General features: G+C 43.2%; 1 protein-coding gene and 1 long non-coding RNA gene across 6 annotated transcripts in view; both read right to left on the bottom strand.

Annotated features, from left to right (window-relative positions):
• The window catches only part of pold1 (polymerase (DNA directed), delta 1, catalytic subunit), a 54,764-nt gene extending 36,687 nt beyond the window's left edge, over nucleotides 1-18,077 (bottom strand). Inside the window, exons 1-11 of one of the 2 annotated variants that reach the window (XM_052501472.1) lie at nucleotides 17,915-18,077; nucleotides 14,067-14,253; nucleotides 13,617-13,730; nucleotides 13,056-13,196; nucleotides 12,613-12,738; nucleotides 10,849-11,017; nucleotides 8,614-8,728; nucleotides 8,406-8,535; nucleotides 5,999-6,165; nucleotides 5,782-5,886; nucleotides 584-724 (exon numbers count right to left, since the gene is read on the bottom strand). In XM_052501472.1, coding sequence (XP_052357432.1) covers nucleotides 584-724; nucleotides 5,782-5,886; nucleotides 5,999-6,165; nucleotides 8,406-8,535; nucleotides 8,614-8,728; nucleotides 10,849-11,017; nucleotides 12,613-12,738; nucleotides 13,056-13,196; nucleotides 13,617-13,730; nucleotides 14,067-14,253 — 1,395 coding nt within the window. In that variant the 5' untranslated portion in view covers nucleotides 17,915-18,077. Of the gene's footprint in view, nucleotides 1-583; nucleotides 725-5,781; nucleotides 5,887-5,998; nucleotides 6,166-8,405; nucleotides 8,536-8,613; nucleotides 8,729-10,848; nucleotides 11,018-12,612; nucleotides 12,739-13,055; nucleotides 13,280-13,616; nucleotides 13,731-14,066; nucleotides 14,254-17,914 lie in introns of those variants that run through there. The other variant, XM_052501473.1, reaches the window with a different exon arrangement.
• LOC127918203 (uncharacterized) lies at nucleotides 8,736-10,783 on the bottom strand. Of its 4 annotated transcripts, none has more exons than XR_008099457.1 (4): nucleotides 9,541-10,783; nucleotides 9,282-9,326; nucleotides 9,150-9,239; nucleotides 8,736-8,889 (listed from the first exon to the last, which is right to left on the bottom strand). It is a non-coding gene; the product is annotated as an uncharacterized LOC127918203 (long non-coding RNA). The 4 variants fall into 4 exon arrangements; XR_008099458.1 differs by having other exon boundaries at nucleotides 9,282-9,585; nucleotides 9,719-9,782; XR_008099455.1 differs by having other exon boundaries at nucleotides 9,282-10,783.
• Nucleotides 18,078-18,984: the final 907 nt, after the last annotated feature.

Genomic DNA, 18,984 nt, shown 5'->3' with positions numbered 1-18,984 from the left:
ATGAATCCATGATGAGTCTAACTATGGTCCAGGGTCAGTCAGATAGAACATGAATCCATGATGAGTCTAACTATGGTCCAGGGTCAGTCAGATAGAACATGAATCCATGATGAGTCTAACTATGGTCCAGGGTCAGTCAGATAGAACATGAATCCATGATGAGTCTAACTATGGTCCAGGGTCAGTCAGATAGAACATGAATCCATGATGAGTCTAACTATGGTCCAGGATCAGTCAGATAGAACATGAATCCATGATGAGTCTAACTATGGTCCAGGATCAGTCAGATAGAACATGAATCCATGATGAGTCCTCTAACTATGGTCCAGGATCAGTCAGATAGAACATGAATCCATGATGAGTCCTCTAACTATGGTCCAGGATCAGTCAGATAGAACACTCACAATATTGACTCCGTCTTGTCTGCTCCGCTGGTCTACAGTTGAAAACCTCTACTCCCAGAACCTAGATAATCTAGTAGCTGGACAGCACGCAACGTATGGTTCTGTGGGTTCCAACACTGGATGAGAGTATGTTATATGTTCCTATACATAAGGTCAGAGGTCAGCGGCCGGCCAGTTACCTGGAGCAGGTCAAACTGAACTCGTCCCTCCATGTTGAGGATCTTGTTCTCTCTGCGGCCCATCTGTTTGCTCTGGAAACTGGAGTCTCTCAGGACTGACTTGATGCCCTGTACTCTGCCCAGGTAGGGGAACAGCTTGACCTGGAATCAGACATAGCAATCAAATACATTTTTAGAAAGCCCTTTTATAAAGCCACAGAGTGCATCACAGACACCCAGCCTAAAACCCCAAAGAGCAAGAGACTCAGAGGCAGAAGCAGAGACGCAGAGACACAGAGGCAGAGACACAGAGGCAGAGACACAGAGGCAGAGACACAGAGGCAGAGACACAGAGACAGAAGCACAGGGACAGAAGCACAGAGACAGAAGCACAGAGGCAGAAGCACAGAGACACAGAGGCAGAAGCAGAGACAGAGACACAGAGACAGAAGCACAGGGACAGAAGCACAGAGGCAGAAGCACAGAGACACAGAGACACAGAGACAGAAGCACAGGGACACAGAGGCAGAAGCACAGAGACAGAAGCACAGGGACACAGAGACAGAAGCACAGGGACACAGAGGCAGAAGCACAGAGACAGAAGCACAGAGACACAGGCAGAAGCACAGAGACAAAAAGACAGAAGCACAGAGACAAAGAGACAGAAGCACAGAGACAGAAGCACAGGGACACAGAGACAGAAGCACAGAGACAAAAAGACAGAAGCACAGAGACAGAAGCACAGAGGCACAGGCAGAAGCACAGAGACAAAAAGACAGAAGCAAAGAGACAAAAAGACAGAAGCACAGAGACAAAGAGACAGAAGCACAGAGACAGAAGCACAGAGACAGACTCCAGATGTCTCTTTCCATGACTTTAATAGAGGACAGACGTGGCAGGTAGGAGAGACAGCCACGCTACTCCATCAGCCTTTTTAAAGGTCATTGTTTATGAAAACAACATTTTTGTGAATTTCATTTGAGGAAGATCCAATTATTATTTTTGTCGCAACTTGCCGACTGTTCAGTCGTGTGGTCAGGTGCCAGAAGGAGGGACTTGGGAAAATTGCAGTTGGTTCAGAACAGGGCAGCACGGCTGTCCCTTAAAAGAACACAGAGCGAACATTAATGACATGCATGTCAATCTCTCCTGGCTCAAAGTGGAAGAGAGGTTGTCTTCATCACTACTTGTTGTTGTAAGAAGTGTTGACTGGCTGAATGTACAGAGGTGTCTGTTTAAAATACTACAACAAAGCTTGGACACCCCTGCATATCCCACAAGACATGCCACCAGAGGTCTCTTCACAGTCCCCAAGTCCAGAACAGACTATGGGAGGCATACAGTACGACACAGAGCCATGACTACATGGAACTCTATTCCACAGTACTACATAGAGCCATGACTACATGGAACTCTATTCCACAGTACTACATAGAGCCATGACTACATGGAACTCTATTCCACAGTACTACATAGAGCCATGACTACATGGAACTCTATTCCACAGTACTACATAGAGCCATGACTACATGGAACTCTATTCCACAGTACTACATAGAGCCATGACTACATGGAACTCTATTCCACAGTACTACATAGAGCCATGACTACATGGAACTCTATTCCACAGTACTACATAGAGCCATGACTACATGGAACTCTATTCCACAGTACGACACAGAGCCATGACTACATGGAACTCTATTCCACAGTACTACATAGAGCCATGACTACATGGAACTCTATTCCACAGTACTACATAGAGCCATGACTACATGGAACTCTATTCCACAGTACTACATAGAGCCATGACTACATGGAACTCTATTCCACAGTACTACATAGAGCCATGACTACATGGAACTCTATTCCACAGTACGACACAGAGCCATGACTACATGGAACTCTATTCCACAGTAGGACACAGAGCCATGACTACATGGAACTCTATTCCACAGTACGACACAGAGCCATGACTACATGGAACTCTATTCCACAGTACGACATAGAGCCATGACTACATGGAACTCTATTCCACAGTACTACATAGAGCCATGACTACATGGAACTCTATTCCACAGTACTACATAGAGCCATGACGACATGGAATTCTATTCCACAGTACTACATAGAGCCATGACTACATGGAACTCTATTCCACAGTACTACATAGAGCCATGACTACATGGAACTCTATTCCACAGTACTCCATAGAGCCATGACTACATGGAACTCTATTCCACAGTACTACATAGAGCCATGACTACATGGAACTCTATTCCACAGTACGACATAGAGCCATGACTACATGGAACTCTATTCCACAGTACGACATAGAGCCATGACTACATGGAACTCTATTCCACAGTACGACATAGAGCCATGACTACATGGAACTCTATTCCACAGTACGACATAGAGCCATGACTACATGGAACTCTATTCCACAGTACTACATAGAGCCATGACTACATGAAACTCTATTCCACAGTACTACATAGAGCCATGACTACATGGAACTCTATTCCACAGTACTACATAGAGCCATGACTACATGGAACTCTATTCCACAGTACTACATAGAGCCATGACGACATGGAATTCTATTCCACAGTACTACATAGAGCCATGACTACATGGAACTCTATTCCACAGTACTACATAGAGCCATGACTACATGGAACTCTATTCCACAGTACTACATCGAGCCATGACTACATGGAACTCTATTCCACAGTACGACATAGAGCCATGACTACATGGAACTCTATTCCACAGTACTACATCGAGCCATGACTACATGGAACTCTATTCCACAGTACTCCATAGAGCCATGACTACATGGAACTCTATTCCACAGTACTACATAGAGCCATGACTACATGGAACTCTATTCCACAGTACGACATAGAGCCATGACTACATGGAACTCTATTCCACAGTACGACATAGAGCCATGACTACATGGAACTCTATTCCACAGTACTACATAGAGCCATGACTACATGAAACTCTATTCCACAGTACTACATAGAGCCATGACTACATGAAACTCTATTCCACAGTACTACATAGAGCCATGACTACAGGGAACTCTATTCCACAGTACTACATAGAGCCATGACTACATGGAACTCTATTCCACAGTACTACATAGAGCCATGACGACATGGAATTCTATTCCACAGTACTACATAGAGCCATGACTACATGGAACTCTATTCCACAGTACTACATAGAGCCATGACTACATGGAACTCTATTCCACAGTACTACATAGAGCCATGACGACATGGAATTCTATTCCACAGTACTACATAGAGCCATGACTACGTGGAACTCTATTCCACAGTACGACATAGAGCCATGACTACATGGAACTCTATTCCACAGTACGACATAGAGCCATGACTACATGGAACTCTATTCCACAGTACTACATAGAGCCATGACTACATGGAACTCTATTCCACAGTACTACATAGAGCCATGACTACATGGAACTCTATTCCACAGTACTACATAGAGCCATGACTACATGGAACTCTATTCCACAGTACTACATAGAGCCATGACTACATGGAACTCTATTCCACAGTACGACATAGAGCCATGACTACATGGAATTCTATTCCACAGTACTACATAGAGCCATGACTACATGGAACTCTATTCCACAGTACGACATAGAGCCATGACTACATGGAATTCTATTCCACAGTACTACACAGAGCCATGACTACATGGAACTCTATTCCACAGTACTACATAGAGCCATGACTACATGGAACTCTATTCCACAGTACTACATAGAGCCATGACTACATGGAACTCTATTCCACAGTACTACATAGAGCCATGACTACGTGGAACTCTATTCCACAGTACGACATAGAGCCATGACTACATGGAACTCTATTCCACAGTACGACATAGAGCCATGACTACATGGAACTCTATTCCACAGTACTACATAGAGCCATGACTACATGGAACTCTATTCCACAGTACTACATAGAGCCATGACTACATGGAACTCTATTCCACAGTACTACATAGAGCCATGACTACATGGAACTCTATTCCACAGTACGACATAGAGCCATGACTACATGGAACTCTATTCCACAGTACGACATAGAGCCATGACTACATGGAACTCTATTCCACAGTACTACATAGAGCCATGACTACATGGAACTCTATTCCACAGTACGACATAGAGCCATGACTACATGGAACTCTATTCCACAGTACTACATAGAGCCATGACTACATGGAACTCTATTCCACAGTACTACATAGAGCCATGACTACATGGAACTCTATTCCACAGTACGACATAGAGCCATGACTACATGGAACTCTATTCCACAGTACTACATAGAGCCATGACTACATGGAACTCTATTCCACAGTACGACATAGAGCCATGACTACATGGAACTCTATTCCACAGTACTACATAGAGCCATGACTACATGGAACTCTATTCCACAGTACTACATAGAGCCATGACTACATGGAACTCTATTCCACAGTACTACATAGAGCCATGACTACATGGAACTCTATTCCACAGTACGACATAGAGCCATGACTACATGGAACTCTATTCCACAGTACGACATAGAGCCATGACTACATGGAAGTCTTTTCCCCGTCAGGTACCTGATGCAGCAGTAGAATCAGATGTAAACAGCAGGATATAAATACAGTGGGACTGTGAAGACATGCACATACATTGAAATATTGTTGAATGGTGGTATTATTCATTCTGTACTGTACATTTTGTACTGTAGAGAAGTAGTGGTGTAATAATGTTATATGATGTACTGTTTTATATATATTATTTTCTAAGTAAATGTAAGTGGTTTCTAGTATCTTATGACAGGCAGGTACAGCTCCAGTAGTTAGACTGACAGGCAGGTACAGCTCCAGTAGTTAGACGGACAGGCAGGTACAGCTCCAGTAGTTAGACTGACAGGCAGGTACAGCTCCAGTAGTTAGACTGACAGGCAGGTACATTTAACAGCTCCAGTAGTTAGACTGACAGGCAGGTACAGCTCCAGTAGTTAGACTGACAGGTCCACATACAACAAGGCAATATACAACAAATACTGCATCAACAGACATTAATCTGGCAGGTTAGACTTAGAATCTGGACGTTCTGATTCTAGAAGTTTCCAAAGAACCATGGCCAGTTTGTCTGTACTGACCTTCAGGGTAGCTGCTCTGTTCAGCAGGTAAGGAAGGTCAAAGTTCTGGATGTTGTACCCAGTGATGATGTCTGCATCCACTGTCCTCACAAACTCAGCCCAGCTCTGCAGGGGGAATACAAAGAGCCAATCAGGGGGGAACCTCCACTGCTGTTGGTCTTAAAGCAGCCAAGCTCAACTCCCCACAAGTGTGTTTGTGTGTGTGTGTATATGTTACCTGTAGTAACTGGCTCTCTTTAGTGAAGCACAGGACCTGGGAGCCCACGATGCTGGAGCAGGACTGGAGGGTGAAGACGGTGCGGATGAAGGGTTCCTTCTCTCCCTGTCGCTGCACCATGGAGGCGATCTGGATCACTGGGTCTTTCTCTGCCTCTGGAAAAATCCCTACAAGAAGACAAGAGAGTTGGGCCAACCTTTAGAACAGTGAAAACTGTTCTGATCCTAGACATTCAGTTACATAGAACAGTGTCAATTCTCCTCATGTCATGTAAACGGGGAGCTAACATGGCTGTCATAGAATGTTATAGTGTCATGTAAATGAAGAGTTAACATGGCTGTCATAGAATGTTATAGTGTCATGTAAATGAAGAGTTAACATGGTTGTCATAGAATGTTGTAGTGTCATGTAAATGAAGAGTTAACATGGTTGTCATAGAATGTTGTAGTGTCATGTAAATGAAGAGTTAACATGGCTGTCATAGAATGATATAGAGTCATGTAAATGAAAAGTTAACATGGCTGTCATAGAATGATATAGAGTCATGTAAATGAAGAGTTAACATGGCTGTCATAGAATGATATAGTGTCATGTAAATGAAGAGTTAACATGGCTGTCATAGAATGTTGTAGTGTCATGTAAATGAAGAGTTAACATGGCTGTCATAGAATGATATAGTGTCATGTAAATGAAGAGTTAACATGGCTGTCATAGAATGATATAGTGTCATGTAAATGAAGAGTTAACATGGCTGTCATAGAATGATATAGTGTCATGTAAATGAAGAGTTAACATGGCTGTCATAGAATGATATAGAGTCATGTAAATGAAGAGTTAACATGGCTGTCATAGAATGATATAGTGTCATGTAAATGAAGAGTTAACATGGCTGTCATAGAATGACATAGTGTCATGTAAATGAAGAGTTAACATGGCTGTCATAGAATGATATAGAGTCATGTAAATGAAGAGTTAACATGGCTGTCATAGAATGATATAGAGTCATGTAAATGAAGAGTTAACATGGCTGTCATAGAATGTTGTAGTGTCATGTAAATGAAGAGTTAACATGGCTGTCATAGAATGATATAGAGGCATGTAAATGAAGAGTTAACATGGCTGTCATAGAATGTTGTAGTGTCATGTAAATGAAGAGTTAACATGGCTGTCATAGAATGATATAGAGTCATGTAAATGAAGAGTTAACATGGCTGTCATAGAATGTTGTAGTGTCATGTAAATGAAGAGTTAACATGGCTGTCATAGAATGATATAGAGTCATGTAAATGAAGAGTTAACATGGCTGTCATAGAATGATATAGTGTCATGTAAATGAAGAGTTAACATGGCTGTCATAGAATGATATAGTGTCATGTAAATGAAGAGTTAACATGGCTGTCATAGAATGATATAGTGTCATGTAAATGAGGAGTTAACATGGCTGTCAGAATGATATAGTGTCATGTAAATGAAGAGTTAACATGGCTGTCATAGAATGATATAGAGTCATGTAAATGAAGAGTTAACATGGCTGTCATAGAATGATATAGAGTCATGTAAATGAAGAGTTAACATGGCTGTCAGAATGATATAGTGTCATGTAAATGAAGAGTTAACATGGCTGTCATAGAATGATATAGTGTCATGTAAATGAAGAGTTAACATGGCTGTCATAGAATGATATAGTGTCATGTAAATGAAGAGTTAACATGGCTGTCATAGAATGTTGTAGTGTCATGTAAATGAAGAGTTAACATGGCTGTCAGAATAATATAGTGTCATGTAAATGAAGAGTTAACATGGCTGTCATAGAATGATATAGTGTCATGTAAATGAAGAGTTAACATGGCTGTCATAGAATGATATAGTGTCATGTAAATGAAGAGTTAACATGGCTGTCATAGAATGATATAGTGTCATGTAAATGAAGAGTTAACATGGCTGTCATAGAATGATATAGAGTCATGTAAATGAAGAGTTAACATGGCTGTCATAGAATGATATAGTGTCATGTAAATGAAGAGTTAACATGGCTGTCATAGAATGATATAGTGTCATGTAAATGAAGAGTTAACATGGCTGTCATAGAATGATATAGTGTCATGTAAATGAAGAGTTAACATGGCTGTCATAGAATGATATAGTGTCATGTAAATGAAGAGTTAACATGGCTGTCATAGAATGTTGTAGTGTCATGTAAATGAGGAGTTAACATGGCTGTCATAGAATGTTGTAGTGTCATGTAAATGCATCATAATGCAGAAACCTCAATGTCCCAACTCTCTAAATACATGGCTCTGCTGACAGGAGCCAGAGGACAAGCCAGTAAACACAGTCTCTCCAGTCCACAGACACACAATCAGTACAATACAGTATAATATAGTACAATGCAGTACAGAGCACAAACCTTTTCTTCCAGCACACTCAATGTCAAAGCTGAGAACCCTGAGAGGAGCGATCCTCTGGTACTCTCCCTCTGCTGGGTGACTGATCAGCTGGGTCCATCCCACATCAACCTCATACTGGCACAGAGACACCTAGGAGAGAGGAGGGAGGTATTGTAAATCTGGAACACCCCTGGGTGTGTAAAGGCCCAGAGGTCTCCATTCTCTTACCTTGCCTGGGTGGTGAGCGTCCGTCTCCCCCAACATCCTCTCCTCCCTCACCCGGTACTTCCCTTTGGGCAGCTCAATCCAGCAGCAACCCACCACATCGCTGTCCACCATAAACCTATAGCACCACGGGACACAGCGGACCTCATTTAACAACATAAACCTATAGCACCACGGGACACAGCGGACCTCATTTAACAACATAAACCTATAGCACCACGGGACACAGCGGACCTCATTTAACAACATAAACCTATAGCACCACGGGACACAGCGGACCTCATTTACAACATAAACCTATAGCACCACGGGACACAGCGGACCTCATTTACAACATAAACCTAGCACCACGGGACACAGCGGACCTCATTTAACAACATAAACCTAGCACCACGGGACACAGCGGACCTCATTTAACAACATAAACCTATAGCACCAAGGGACACAGCGGACCTCATTTAACAACACAAACCTCGCACCACGGGACACAGCGGACCTCATTTAACAACATAAACCTAGCACCATGGGACACAGCGGACCTCATTTAACAACATAAACCTATAGCACCACGGGACACAGCAGACCTCATTTAACAACATAAACCTATAGCACCACGGGACACAGCGGACCTCATTTACAACATAAACCTAGCACCACGGGACACAGCGGACCTCATTTAACAACATAAACCTATAGCACCACGGGACACAGCAGACCTCATTTACAACATAAACCTAGCACCACGGGACACAGCGGACCTCATTTAACAACATAAACCTAGCACCACGGGACACAGCGGACCTCATTTAACAACATAAACCTATAGCACCAAGGGACACAGCGGACCTCATTTAACAACACAAACCTCGCACCACGGGACACAGCGGACCTCATTTAACAACAAACCTAGCACCACGGGACACAGCGGACCTCATTTAACAACATAAACCTATAGCACCACGGGACACAGCGGACCTCATTTAACAACAAAAACCTATAGCACCACGGGACACAGCGGACCTCATTTAACAACATAAACCTATAGCACCACCGGACACAGCGGACCTCATTTAACAACATAAACCTAGCACCACGGGACACAGCGGACCTCATTTAACAACATAAACCTATAGCACCACGGGACACAGCGGACCTCATTTAACAACATAAACCTAGCACCATGGGACACAGCGGACCTCATTTAACAACATAAACCTAGCACCACGGGACACAGCGGACCTCATTTAACAACATAAACCTAGCACCACGGGACACAGCGGACCTCATTTAACAACAAACCTCGCACCACGGGACACAGCGGACCTCATTTAACAACATAAACCTATAGCGTCACGGGACACAGCGGACCTCATTTAACAACATAAACCTAGCACCACGGGACACAGCAGACCTCATTTAACAACATCTGTACAAATTAATTTGTTCATTCTCATGAAAAACAACTGCTTACTGTGTGAATTTGGTTGAAAATACATTTCTCCCAAAAAGGTCTCAATAATTGGTTTATATAGTTTAACACTGGAAGCCCTGAGGAAGTCATTTTGGCTGCATATCAATAAAACATGTTAATCTCCTTTTAAAGTCCTGCTCCACTAGTTCCTAGACTCATCCTAAATAAGTCTATTTCATTAGTGTTAGAAGCCGTTTCAGGAGGACGCGCCATTTTGTTACACTGAGCGCCAAAAAGTGACTTTTTCAAACCCTGCTAGAGTCACACGCAGGTAAGACGTGTTGATTTCTATACAGTATCAGAAAGAGCACATTCGGAGGTGTCCAACACACTTACCATTGTGAATTAACTCTCAAAATTAAAAGATGAACAACTATTTCAAAATAAAAATGTTTAACAAGAATAAACGCTGTTTCATGCCCTCCACAAGTGACCACGCTGCAACAGATGACCTACAGTAACATAAACTAATGACAATGAGTTCTTTGAAATTAAATACATTCTGTATTCTAATGTTACTCATGACCGTCATAAACACAACCAAGTGATCATTTCTTTCGATAGCATATATGAACTGTATTGATTAGACTGTCAGAGTGTTGCAGCTCGTTGAGGCAGTAAGAGAGGCCCGGCAGTTTAGGGAATGAACTGGGTTAAAATGTCAAGGGAAAACCAGGACTGCTTCTTTCTTTACTTCTCTCTCTCTCACGCACGCACGCACGCACGCACACACACGCGCACGCACACGCACACGCACACACGCACACCTGATCTCAAAGTCGATGTTAGCCTCGTAGGAAGAGAAGCTCTGAATGGGGAAAGGTCCAAACTTAAATCCCTGCTCCAGGAGCCTCTTCGCCGGGGCAATCAGACGAGGCATTGCCATAGTGATGCACAGGAAGTCCGCAATCCGTTTCCCATGGTAACCATACATACCTGGAGAAGAGATGGGGAGGAAGTTATCAACTACCTTGTCAGCCTAGTCAACACCACAGCACTTCAAGCTACCACACACACACAACCAAAAACAACAGTTCAACTGTTTACACACAGGATACTCCTCTGCATCCTTGGTAAAAGGAGGTAAGGACTGATAGAGCGTCTTTACTTCGTTCATTCAACCAATTCAAACACTCTTTTCTTTGCTACCTGTCCAAAACATGTCCATGTTACCATTCTGAACTTTCCTTTGCCTCAAATGACTACTGGAATGCACCCTAAGTGTATCCAGGAGTCAGCAGTGCCACTACTAGCCTATTGCAGTGCCACTACTAGCCTATTGCAGTGCCACTACTAGCCTATTGCAGTGCCACTACTAGCCTATTGCAGTGCCACCACTAGCCTATTGCAGTGCCACCACTAGCCTATTGCAGTGCCACTACTAGCCTATTGCAGTGCCACCACTAGCCTATTGCAGTGCCACCACTAGCCTATTGCAGTGCCACTACTAGCCTATTGCAGTGCCACTACTAGCCTATTGCAGTGCCACTACTAGCCTATTGCAGTGCCACTACTAGCCTATTGCAGTGCCACCACTAGCCTATTGCAGTGCCACCACTAGCCTATTGCAGTGCCACTACTAGCCTATTGCAGTGCCACCACTAGCCTATTGCAGTGCCACCACTAGCCTATTGCAGTGCCACTACTAGCCTATTGCAGTGCCACTACTAGCCTATTGCAGTGCCACCACTAGCCTATTGCAGTGCCACCACTAGCCTATTGCAGTGACACTACTAGCCTATTGCAGTGTCACTACTAGCCTATTGCAGTGCCACTACTAGCCTATTGCAGTGCCACTAATAGCCTATTGCAGTGCCAGTACTAGCCTATTGCAGTGCCACCACTAGCCTATTGCAGTGCCACCACTAGCCTATTGCAGTGTCACCACTAGCCTATTGCAGTGCCACTACTAGCCTATTGCAGTGCCACTACTAGCCTATTGCAGTGCCACTACTAGCCTATTGCAGTGCCACTACTAGCCTATTGCAGTGCCACCACTAGCCTATTGCAGTGCCACCACTAGCCTATTGCAGTGCCACCACTAGCCTATTGCAGTGCCACCACTAGCCTATTGCAGTGTCACCACTAGCCTATTGCAGTGCCACCACTAGCCTATTGCAGTGCCACCGCTAGCCTATTGCAGTGCCACCACTAGCCTATTGCAGTGCCACCACTAGCCTATTGCAGTGCCACCGCTAGCCTATTGCAGTGCCACCGCTAGCCTATTGCAGTGCCACCGCTAGCCTATTGCAGTGCCACCGCTAGCCTATTGCAGTGCCACCACTAGCCTATTGCAGTGCCACCACTAGCCTATTGCAGTGCCACCACTAGCCTATTGCAGTGCCACCACTAGCCTATTGCAGTGCCACCGCTAGCCTATTGCAGTGCCACCACTAGCCTATTGCAGTGCCACCACTAGCCTATTGCAGTGCCACCACTAGCCTATTGCAGTGCCACCACTAGCCTATTGCAGTGCCACTACTAGCGTATTGCAGTGCCACCACTAGACCAGACATGGGCACTATACATACTTTCTTTGCGTGTGATGTCCACCGCCAGCACAGTGACCGATATGTTGTCCTTGTTGGAGCGCATGTCCTTCAGCACAGCAGAGTTAAGCTCCCTTTTGAACTCACTCAAGTGATCACTGGTGAACCCTGAGACAGAGAGAGGAAGGAAGGAGGAAAGTGAGAGAGAAAAAGGGGTAGATGAATTTGATATTGTTACTCCATTCCACCAACTCGAAGGACAAAATGAAAGTCATTATTTTCATGTCATTTGTGTTTGGCCCTCAGATTTAGTCCGAAATAATAATGTAGTCTTCTGCTTCTTAAAGTGACCACGACATTACTACTGTGATGCCAAGAAAACACGTATCCCACACGTTCATGCCATGCTTAGCTCACACTAATAGGTCTGATATGTAGAGTAATGTTGCGTATCATTATATTGCTCATTTTCAGAGAAAACTCACCATTGGGGGCAGGGATGTAGAAATAGGGGGCAAAGCCGTGCACGTGGCAGCACACACTGTTCCCACTGTCAGTCACCCCAAACATGCGGATGATTGGAACATTCCCCTGAGACTGACCTGGCATGCCAGCCACAACAGCCCCTGTTGAACAGACCATCACAAACAGTTTAGGATGATTGGAACATTCCCCTGAGACTGACCTGGCATGCCAGCCACAACAGCCCCTGTTGAACAGACCATCACAAACAGTTTAGGTCGGTGTCATGACTCGCACTCCTGCCTTAAAACGTGACAGAAAAATGGCCTTTAAAAGTCCATGGCAGCCTAAATATGCTCCAACTAAAACGAACCTGTTGGTCCCATGGACTGTCAGGCATTGCCTTTATATATCCATCTATGATCTCAACAGTGGTTACATTTCTCCAGCCTCATCCCTGAGCTTTATTGCAACATTCCACTCCATGTAGGCCAACATGTAGTGGAATGATGGTTTTAGACAGGTTCTGGATTCCAGGCTAGTCAAACGGCAGAAACCCTAAACATTTCAGTGACATAGCTTACCTAAATAGTAGTCGAGGTCAATCTGTTGGAAGACCAGGGTGTCAGAGTCCGGGTTCAGAGGGGCGGCCTGCGGCCTACGCCATCGGGGGTTGAGGTCAGCAGAGAACAGCTCACCTGCCACCGGGTCAAGGGTCACATGCAGAAGACAGGAGATTGGTCAGTCAGTGTGATGTTAAAGAGGCAGGTTGGTGAAAAATGAATTAAACTCCACCACCGGCGTCAAATGGTAGCCTGGGTACCAGTGTGTTGAGTTATTCCACTCCTTGTCATGCTAAACATGTAGTTGGCCTACATGGAGTGGAATGATTGGTTTTAAACAGGTTCTGGATTTCAGGCTAATTAAATGGCAGAAATCCTAAACATGTCAGTCATTCCAGACAATAGGAATCCCTGGTAAGACTAAAGCCTGCACAATGCACATCACCATGCACTCTCCTCTCATCCTCTCACCAACAGGGATGACGTCATGCCCCGCCTGTCCTTCCCTCTCCTCCGCCTCCATATCGGCTTCTTCGAACAGGGCGAGTTCCTCCTCGAAGATCGACGGGCTGTCTTCCCAATCCCCGGCAGTTTTACCACGCTTGGCCTGGGACGCCCCGCCCCTCGGCAGACCGCTATTCCGCCTTTTAGCATCCATCTGCAGGAGACATCAATGGGCCAACGATTAGTACTTTACACACCTTGTAAGCATTTGTATCTGTCACTTTGTATCTGTCACGTGTGAATGTTGTTTATATATTTAGTACTATATATTTATCTTATCTGATTTGCAACAACTTAAGTTCCTTCTGGAAAATTAAAGTAATTCCAGTGTATTCTATTCAACCAAATAGGCTACAACTGGTTCAGCTGGTAGAGCATGGCGCTGGCACCATCAGGTCGTGGGTTTGATTGTTGCTAAAGCCATCAATAAAAAAATGGACCCAAAACCGTAAGTCACTTTGGATAAAAACGTTAGTTAAATAGCATGTGTATTATATAGCCAGGCCTATTTCATTCTGATTGATATAATTCACTGTCATCTGGCCACTTTGATTATACAGTTGAAGTCGGAAGTTTACATACACCTTAGCCAAATACATTTAAACTCAGTTTTTCACAATTCATGACATATAATCCTTGTAACAATTCCCTGTCTTAGGTCAGTTAGGATCAACACTTCATTTTAAGAATGTTAAATGTCAGAATAATAGTAAAGATAATTATTTTTCAGGTTTTATTTCTTTAATCACATTCCCAGTGGGTCAGAGGTTTACATACACACAATTAGTATTTGGTAGCATTGCCTTTAAATTGTTTAACTTGGGTCAAATGTTTTGGGTAGCCTTCCACAAGCTTCCAACAATAAGTTGGGTGAATTTTGTCCCATTCCTCCTGACAGAGCTGGTGTAACTGAGTCAGGTTTGTAGGCCTCCTTGCTCGCACACACTTTTTCAGTTCTGCCCACAAATTGTCTATACGACTGAGGTCAGGGCTTTGTGATGGCCACTCCAATACCTTGACTTTGTTGTCCTTAAGCCATTTTGCCACAACTTTGGAAGTATGCTTGGGGTCATTGTCCATTTGGAAGACCCATTTACGACCAAACTTTAACTTCCTGACTGATGTCTTGAGATGTTGCTTCAATATATTCACATAATTTTCTGCCTCATGATAACATCTACTTTGGGAAGTGCACCAGTCCCTCCTGCAGCAAAGCACCCCCACAACATGATGCTGCCACCCCCGTGCATCATGGCTGGGATGGTGTTCGTTGGCTTGCAAGCCTCCCCCTTATTCCTCCAAACATAACGATGGTCATTATGGCCAAACAGTTCTATTTTTGTTTCATCAGAACAGAGGACATTTCTCCAAAAAGTACAATCTTTGTCCCCATGGGCAGTTGCAAATCGTAGTCTGGCTTTTTTATGGCGGTTTTGGAGCAGTAGCTTCTTCCTTGCTGAGCAGCCTTTCAGATTATGTCAATATAGGACTCGCTTTACTGTGGATATTGATACTTTTGTACCGGTTTCCTCCAGCATCTTCACAAGGTCCTTGGCAGTTGTTCTGGGATTGATTTGTACTTCTCGCACCAAAGTACGTTCATCTCTAGGAGACAGAACGCGTCTCCTTCCTGAGCGGTATGATGGCTGCACGGTGCATGGTGTTTATGGGGCGGCAGCGTAGCCTAGTGGTTAGAGCGTTGGACTAGTAACCGGAAGGTTGCGAGTTCAAACCCCCGAGCTGACAAGGTACAAATCTGTCGTTCTGCCCCTGAACAGGCAGTTAACCCACTGTTCCCAGGCCGTCATTGAAAATAAGAATATGTTCTTAACTGACTTGCCTGGTTAAATAAAGGTAAAATTAAAATTAAAATTATACTTGCGTACTATTGTTTGTACAGGTGAACGTGGTACCTTCAGGTGCTTAGAAATTGCTCCCAAGGATGAACCAGACTTGTGGAGGTCTACAATTTTTTTCTGTGGTCTTGGCGGATTAGTTTTGATTTCCCCATGATGTCAAGCAAAGAGGCACTGAGTTTGAAGGTAGGCCTTGAAATACATCCACAGGTAAACCTCAAATTGACTTAAATGATGCAAATTAGCCTATCAGAAGATTCTAAAGCCAGGACAACATTTTTCTGGAGTTTTCCAAGCTGTTTAAAGGCACAATCATCTTAGTGTATATAAACGCCTGACCCACTGGATTTGTGATACAGTGAATTATTAGTGAAATACTCTGTATGTATCAATTGTTGGAAAAATTACTTGTGTCATGCACAAAGTAGATGTCCTAACTGACAAGCCTAAACTATAGTTTGCTAACAAGAAATTTATGGAGCGGTTGAAAAACGAGTTTTAATGAATCCAACCTAAGTGTATGTAAACTTCCGACTTCAACTGTCGCTGATGAAGCTATGGTGAGCTTTCTAGCGCAGTGGCTGCCTGGGCATCAGTCAGGTGGACAGTGAAGGTTGTTGTGTTAGCTTGCTAGCCAGCTACCCTCATAGAATTCAATATTTAGGCCACTTCATTTCAATGCCCAATGATTCTTGAAATGGCTCATGAGTTTAGTAGAACGGTCTTACCCCACCATAATCCAAAATATAAGGTTGTTACAATGTCTTTTAAACAATGTAGCTATAGCTTCAAAGTATGTGTCAAACTAGCTATCACTCTAATCTCATGTAGACTGGGACTTGTTAGGTTCATAGCTCCATCTATGAAGTTGAGTATTACCTAGCTAGCTACAGTAGCTCCCTCATTTTTACAAAGTTATCTACATGTATCCAGCCCTGGCTATTCCTGTGAACTAACTACAGTGGTGGAGAAAGTACAACATTTTCATACTTGAGTAAAAGTAAAGATACCTTAAAAGAAAATTACTAAAATAAAACCGAGTCACCCAGTAAAATAGTAGCTGAGGAAAAGTCTGAGTATTTGTTTTAAATATACTTAAGTATGAAAAGCAAATGTAATTGATAAAATGTACTTAGGTATCAAAAGTAAAAACTCATTTAAAATGTCTAATATTGATAAAACCAGACGACACGGTGTTTTTGTGTTTTTAATTTACGGATAGCCAAGTGCACAATTCAACACGCCAACATTATTTACAAATAAAGCATTTGTGTTGAGTGAGTCCGCCAGATCAGAGGCAGTAGGGATGACCAGGGATGTTTGCTTGATAAGTGCGTCAATTTGACAATTTTCCAGTCCTGCTAAACATTCTGAATGTAACGAGTACTTTTGGGTGTCAGGGAAAATTTATGGAGTAAAAAGCACAATTTTTAAGGAATGGAGTAAAAGTTGTCAAATATAAATAGTAACTAACAAAAAAAACGACCTAAGTAGTTTACTTAAAAGTATTTTACACCACTAACTATAGGAACCAAGCCGTTTGGCTGAAACACGAATGAAGGACTGTGTCTTTAACAGCTAACGTTAACTAGCTACAATAACCGAATCCAAATATCACTTTCCAACTTCATAGCTAGCTATCCGCTGATGAGGTTGAGACACTGGTAACATTTGGAAGAGGAGCAGGCATCATTAGTAAGTACCTATCAATATTAATAGTTACAAGCCGCCGTTTAGGTGTTTATTTGCTGCAATGTGAACTTCTCAACGTCGTTGAACAACAACACGCCTGCAGGTTAGCTATAGCTAACTAGCTAGCACTGTTTCAATTGTAAATAGCTAGTTACAAAGAAACAAATGGGTATACCAATTAATTATTATCCGCATGTATTTGGCAATCGGACACATGTGACATGGTTAGCTAGCTCTCGCTACTTGGCAATAAAATGTTGTAGCTACCTTTGTTCAATGTGGTGACTTCGATCAGATCCTACTTGACAACAACTCCCGCCACTTGTGCGTTTAATTCGTGAACTTCCACCCCCGGAAAGAGCGGAGGATTTCCACAGCGCACGTGGTGATTGGTCAATAGAGCGGAAACCCGTGGCTGAAAAAAGGGATGGAAGCAGCGGCCATATTTGGTGTGGCTCAGAGACTGACAACTCTGTGTGAGCTGTGTTAGATATCTATCATAACGATATGTTTACATTGTGGTGACACTCAATTTGAAGTCTAATCACAGAGAAGAGAGATCTCTATGAAGCTAATAACCTAAACCAATAGGTGAAATAGATCTTATTCCAATTATTATATTGTTAACAAGCAATGTGGTTCACTGTAATATATTTATCGTTTATTTTTTTCCATTTTTTTTTTCATTTATTTAACCAGGTAGGCTAGTTGAGAACAAGTTCTCATTTGCAACTGCGACCTGGCCAAGATAAAGCATAGCAGTGTGAACAGACAATACAGAGTTACACATGGAGTAAACAATTAACAAGTCAATAACACAGTAGAAAAAAGGGAGTCTATATACATTGTGTGCAAAAGGCATGAGGAGGTAGGCGAATAATTACAATTTTGCAGATTAACACTGGAGTGATAAATGATCAGATGGTCATGTACAGGTAGAGATATTGGTGTGCAAAAGAGCAGAAAAGTAAATAAATAAAAACAGTATGGGGATGAGGTAGGTAAAAATGGGTGGGCTATTTACCGATAGACTATGTACAGCTGCAGCGCGTTACTAAAGGGTTGTGTGTGTGTGTGTGTGTGTGTGTGTGTGTGTGTGTGTGTGTGTGTGTGTGTGTGTGTGTGTGTGTGTGTGTGTGTGTGTGTGTGTGCATCATGCACCGCAATAATCTGAGGGGGCACAAAGTACGTGAAGATGGCTGGGGAGGTGGTGCGGAGGGCACCTCAATCTACAGCCATAATCTTAATTCTGTGTAAACGAATATCTCAAATGTTTTGCATACCTCTTAAGCTGTCTGTCTCCTCCTGACTGGTGGTTATTTTTTTAAAGAAACTAA

Source organism: Oncorhynchus keta, unplaced genomic scaffold (genome assembly GCF_023373465.1).
Source record: "Oncorhynchus keta strain PuntledgeMale-10-30-2019 unplaced genomic scaffold, Oket_V2 Un_contig_13747_pilon_pilon, whole genome shotgun sequence".
Taxonomy (NCBI): domain Eukaryota; kingdom Metazoa; phylum Chordata; class Actinopteri; order Salmoniformes; family Salmonidae; genus Oncorhynchus; species Oncorhynchus keta.
This window is presented reverse-complemented; position numbering and strand designations above follow the sequence as displayed.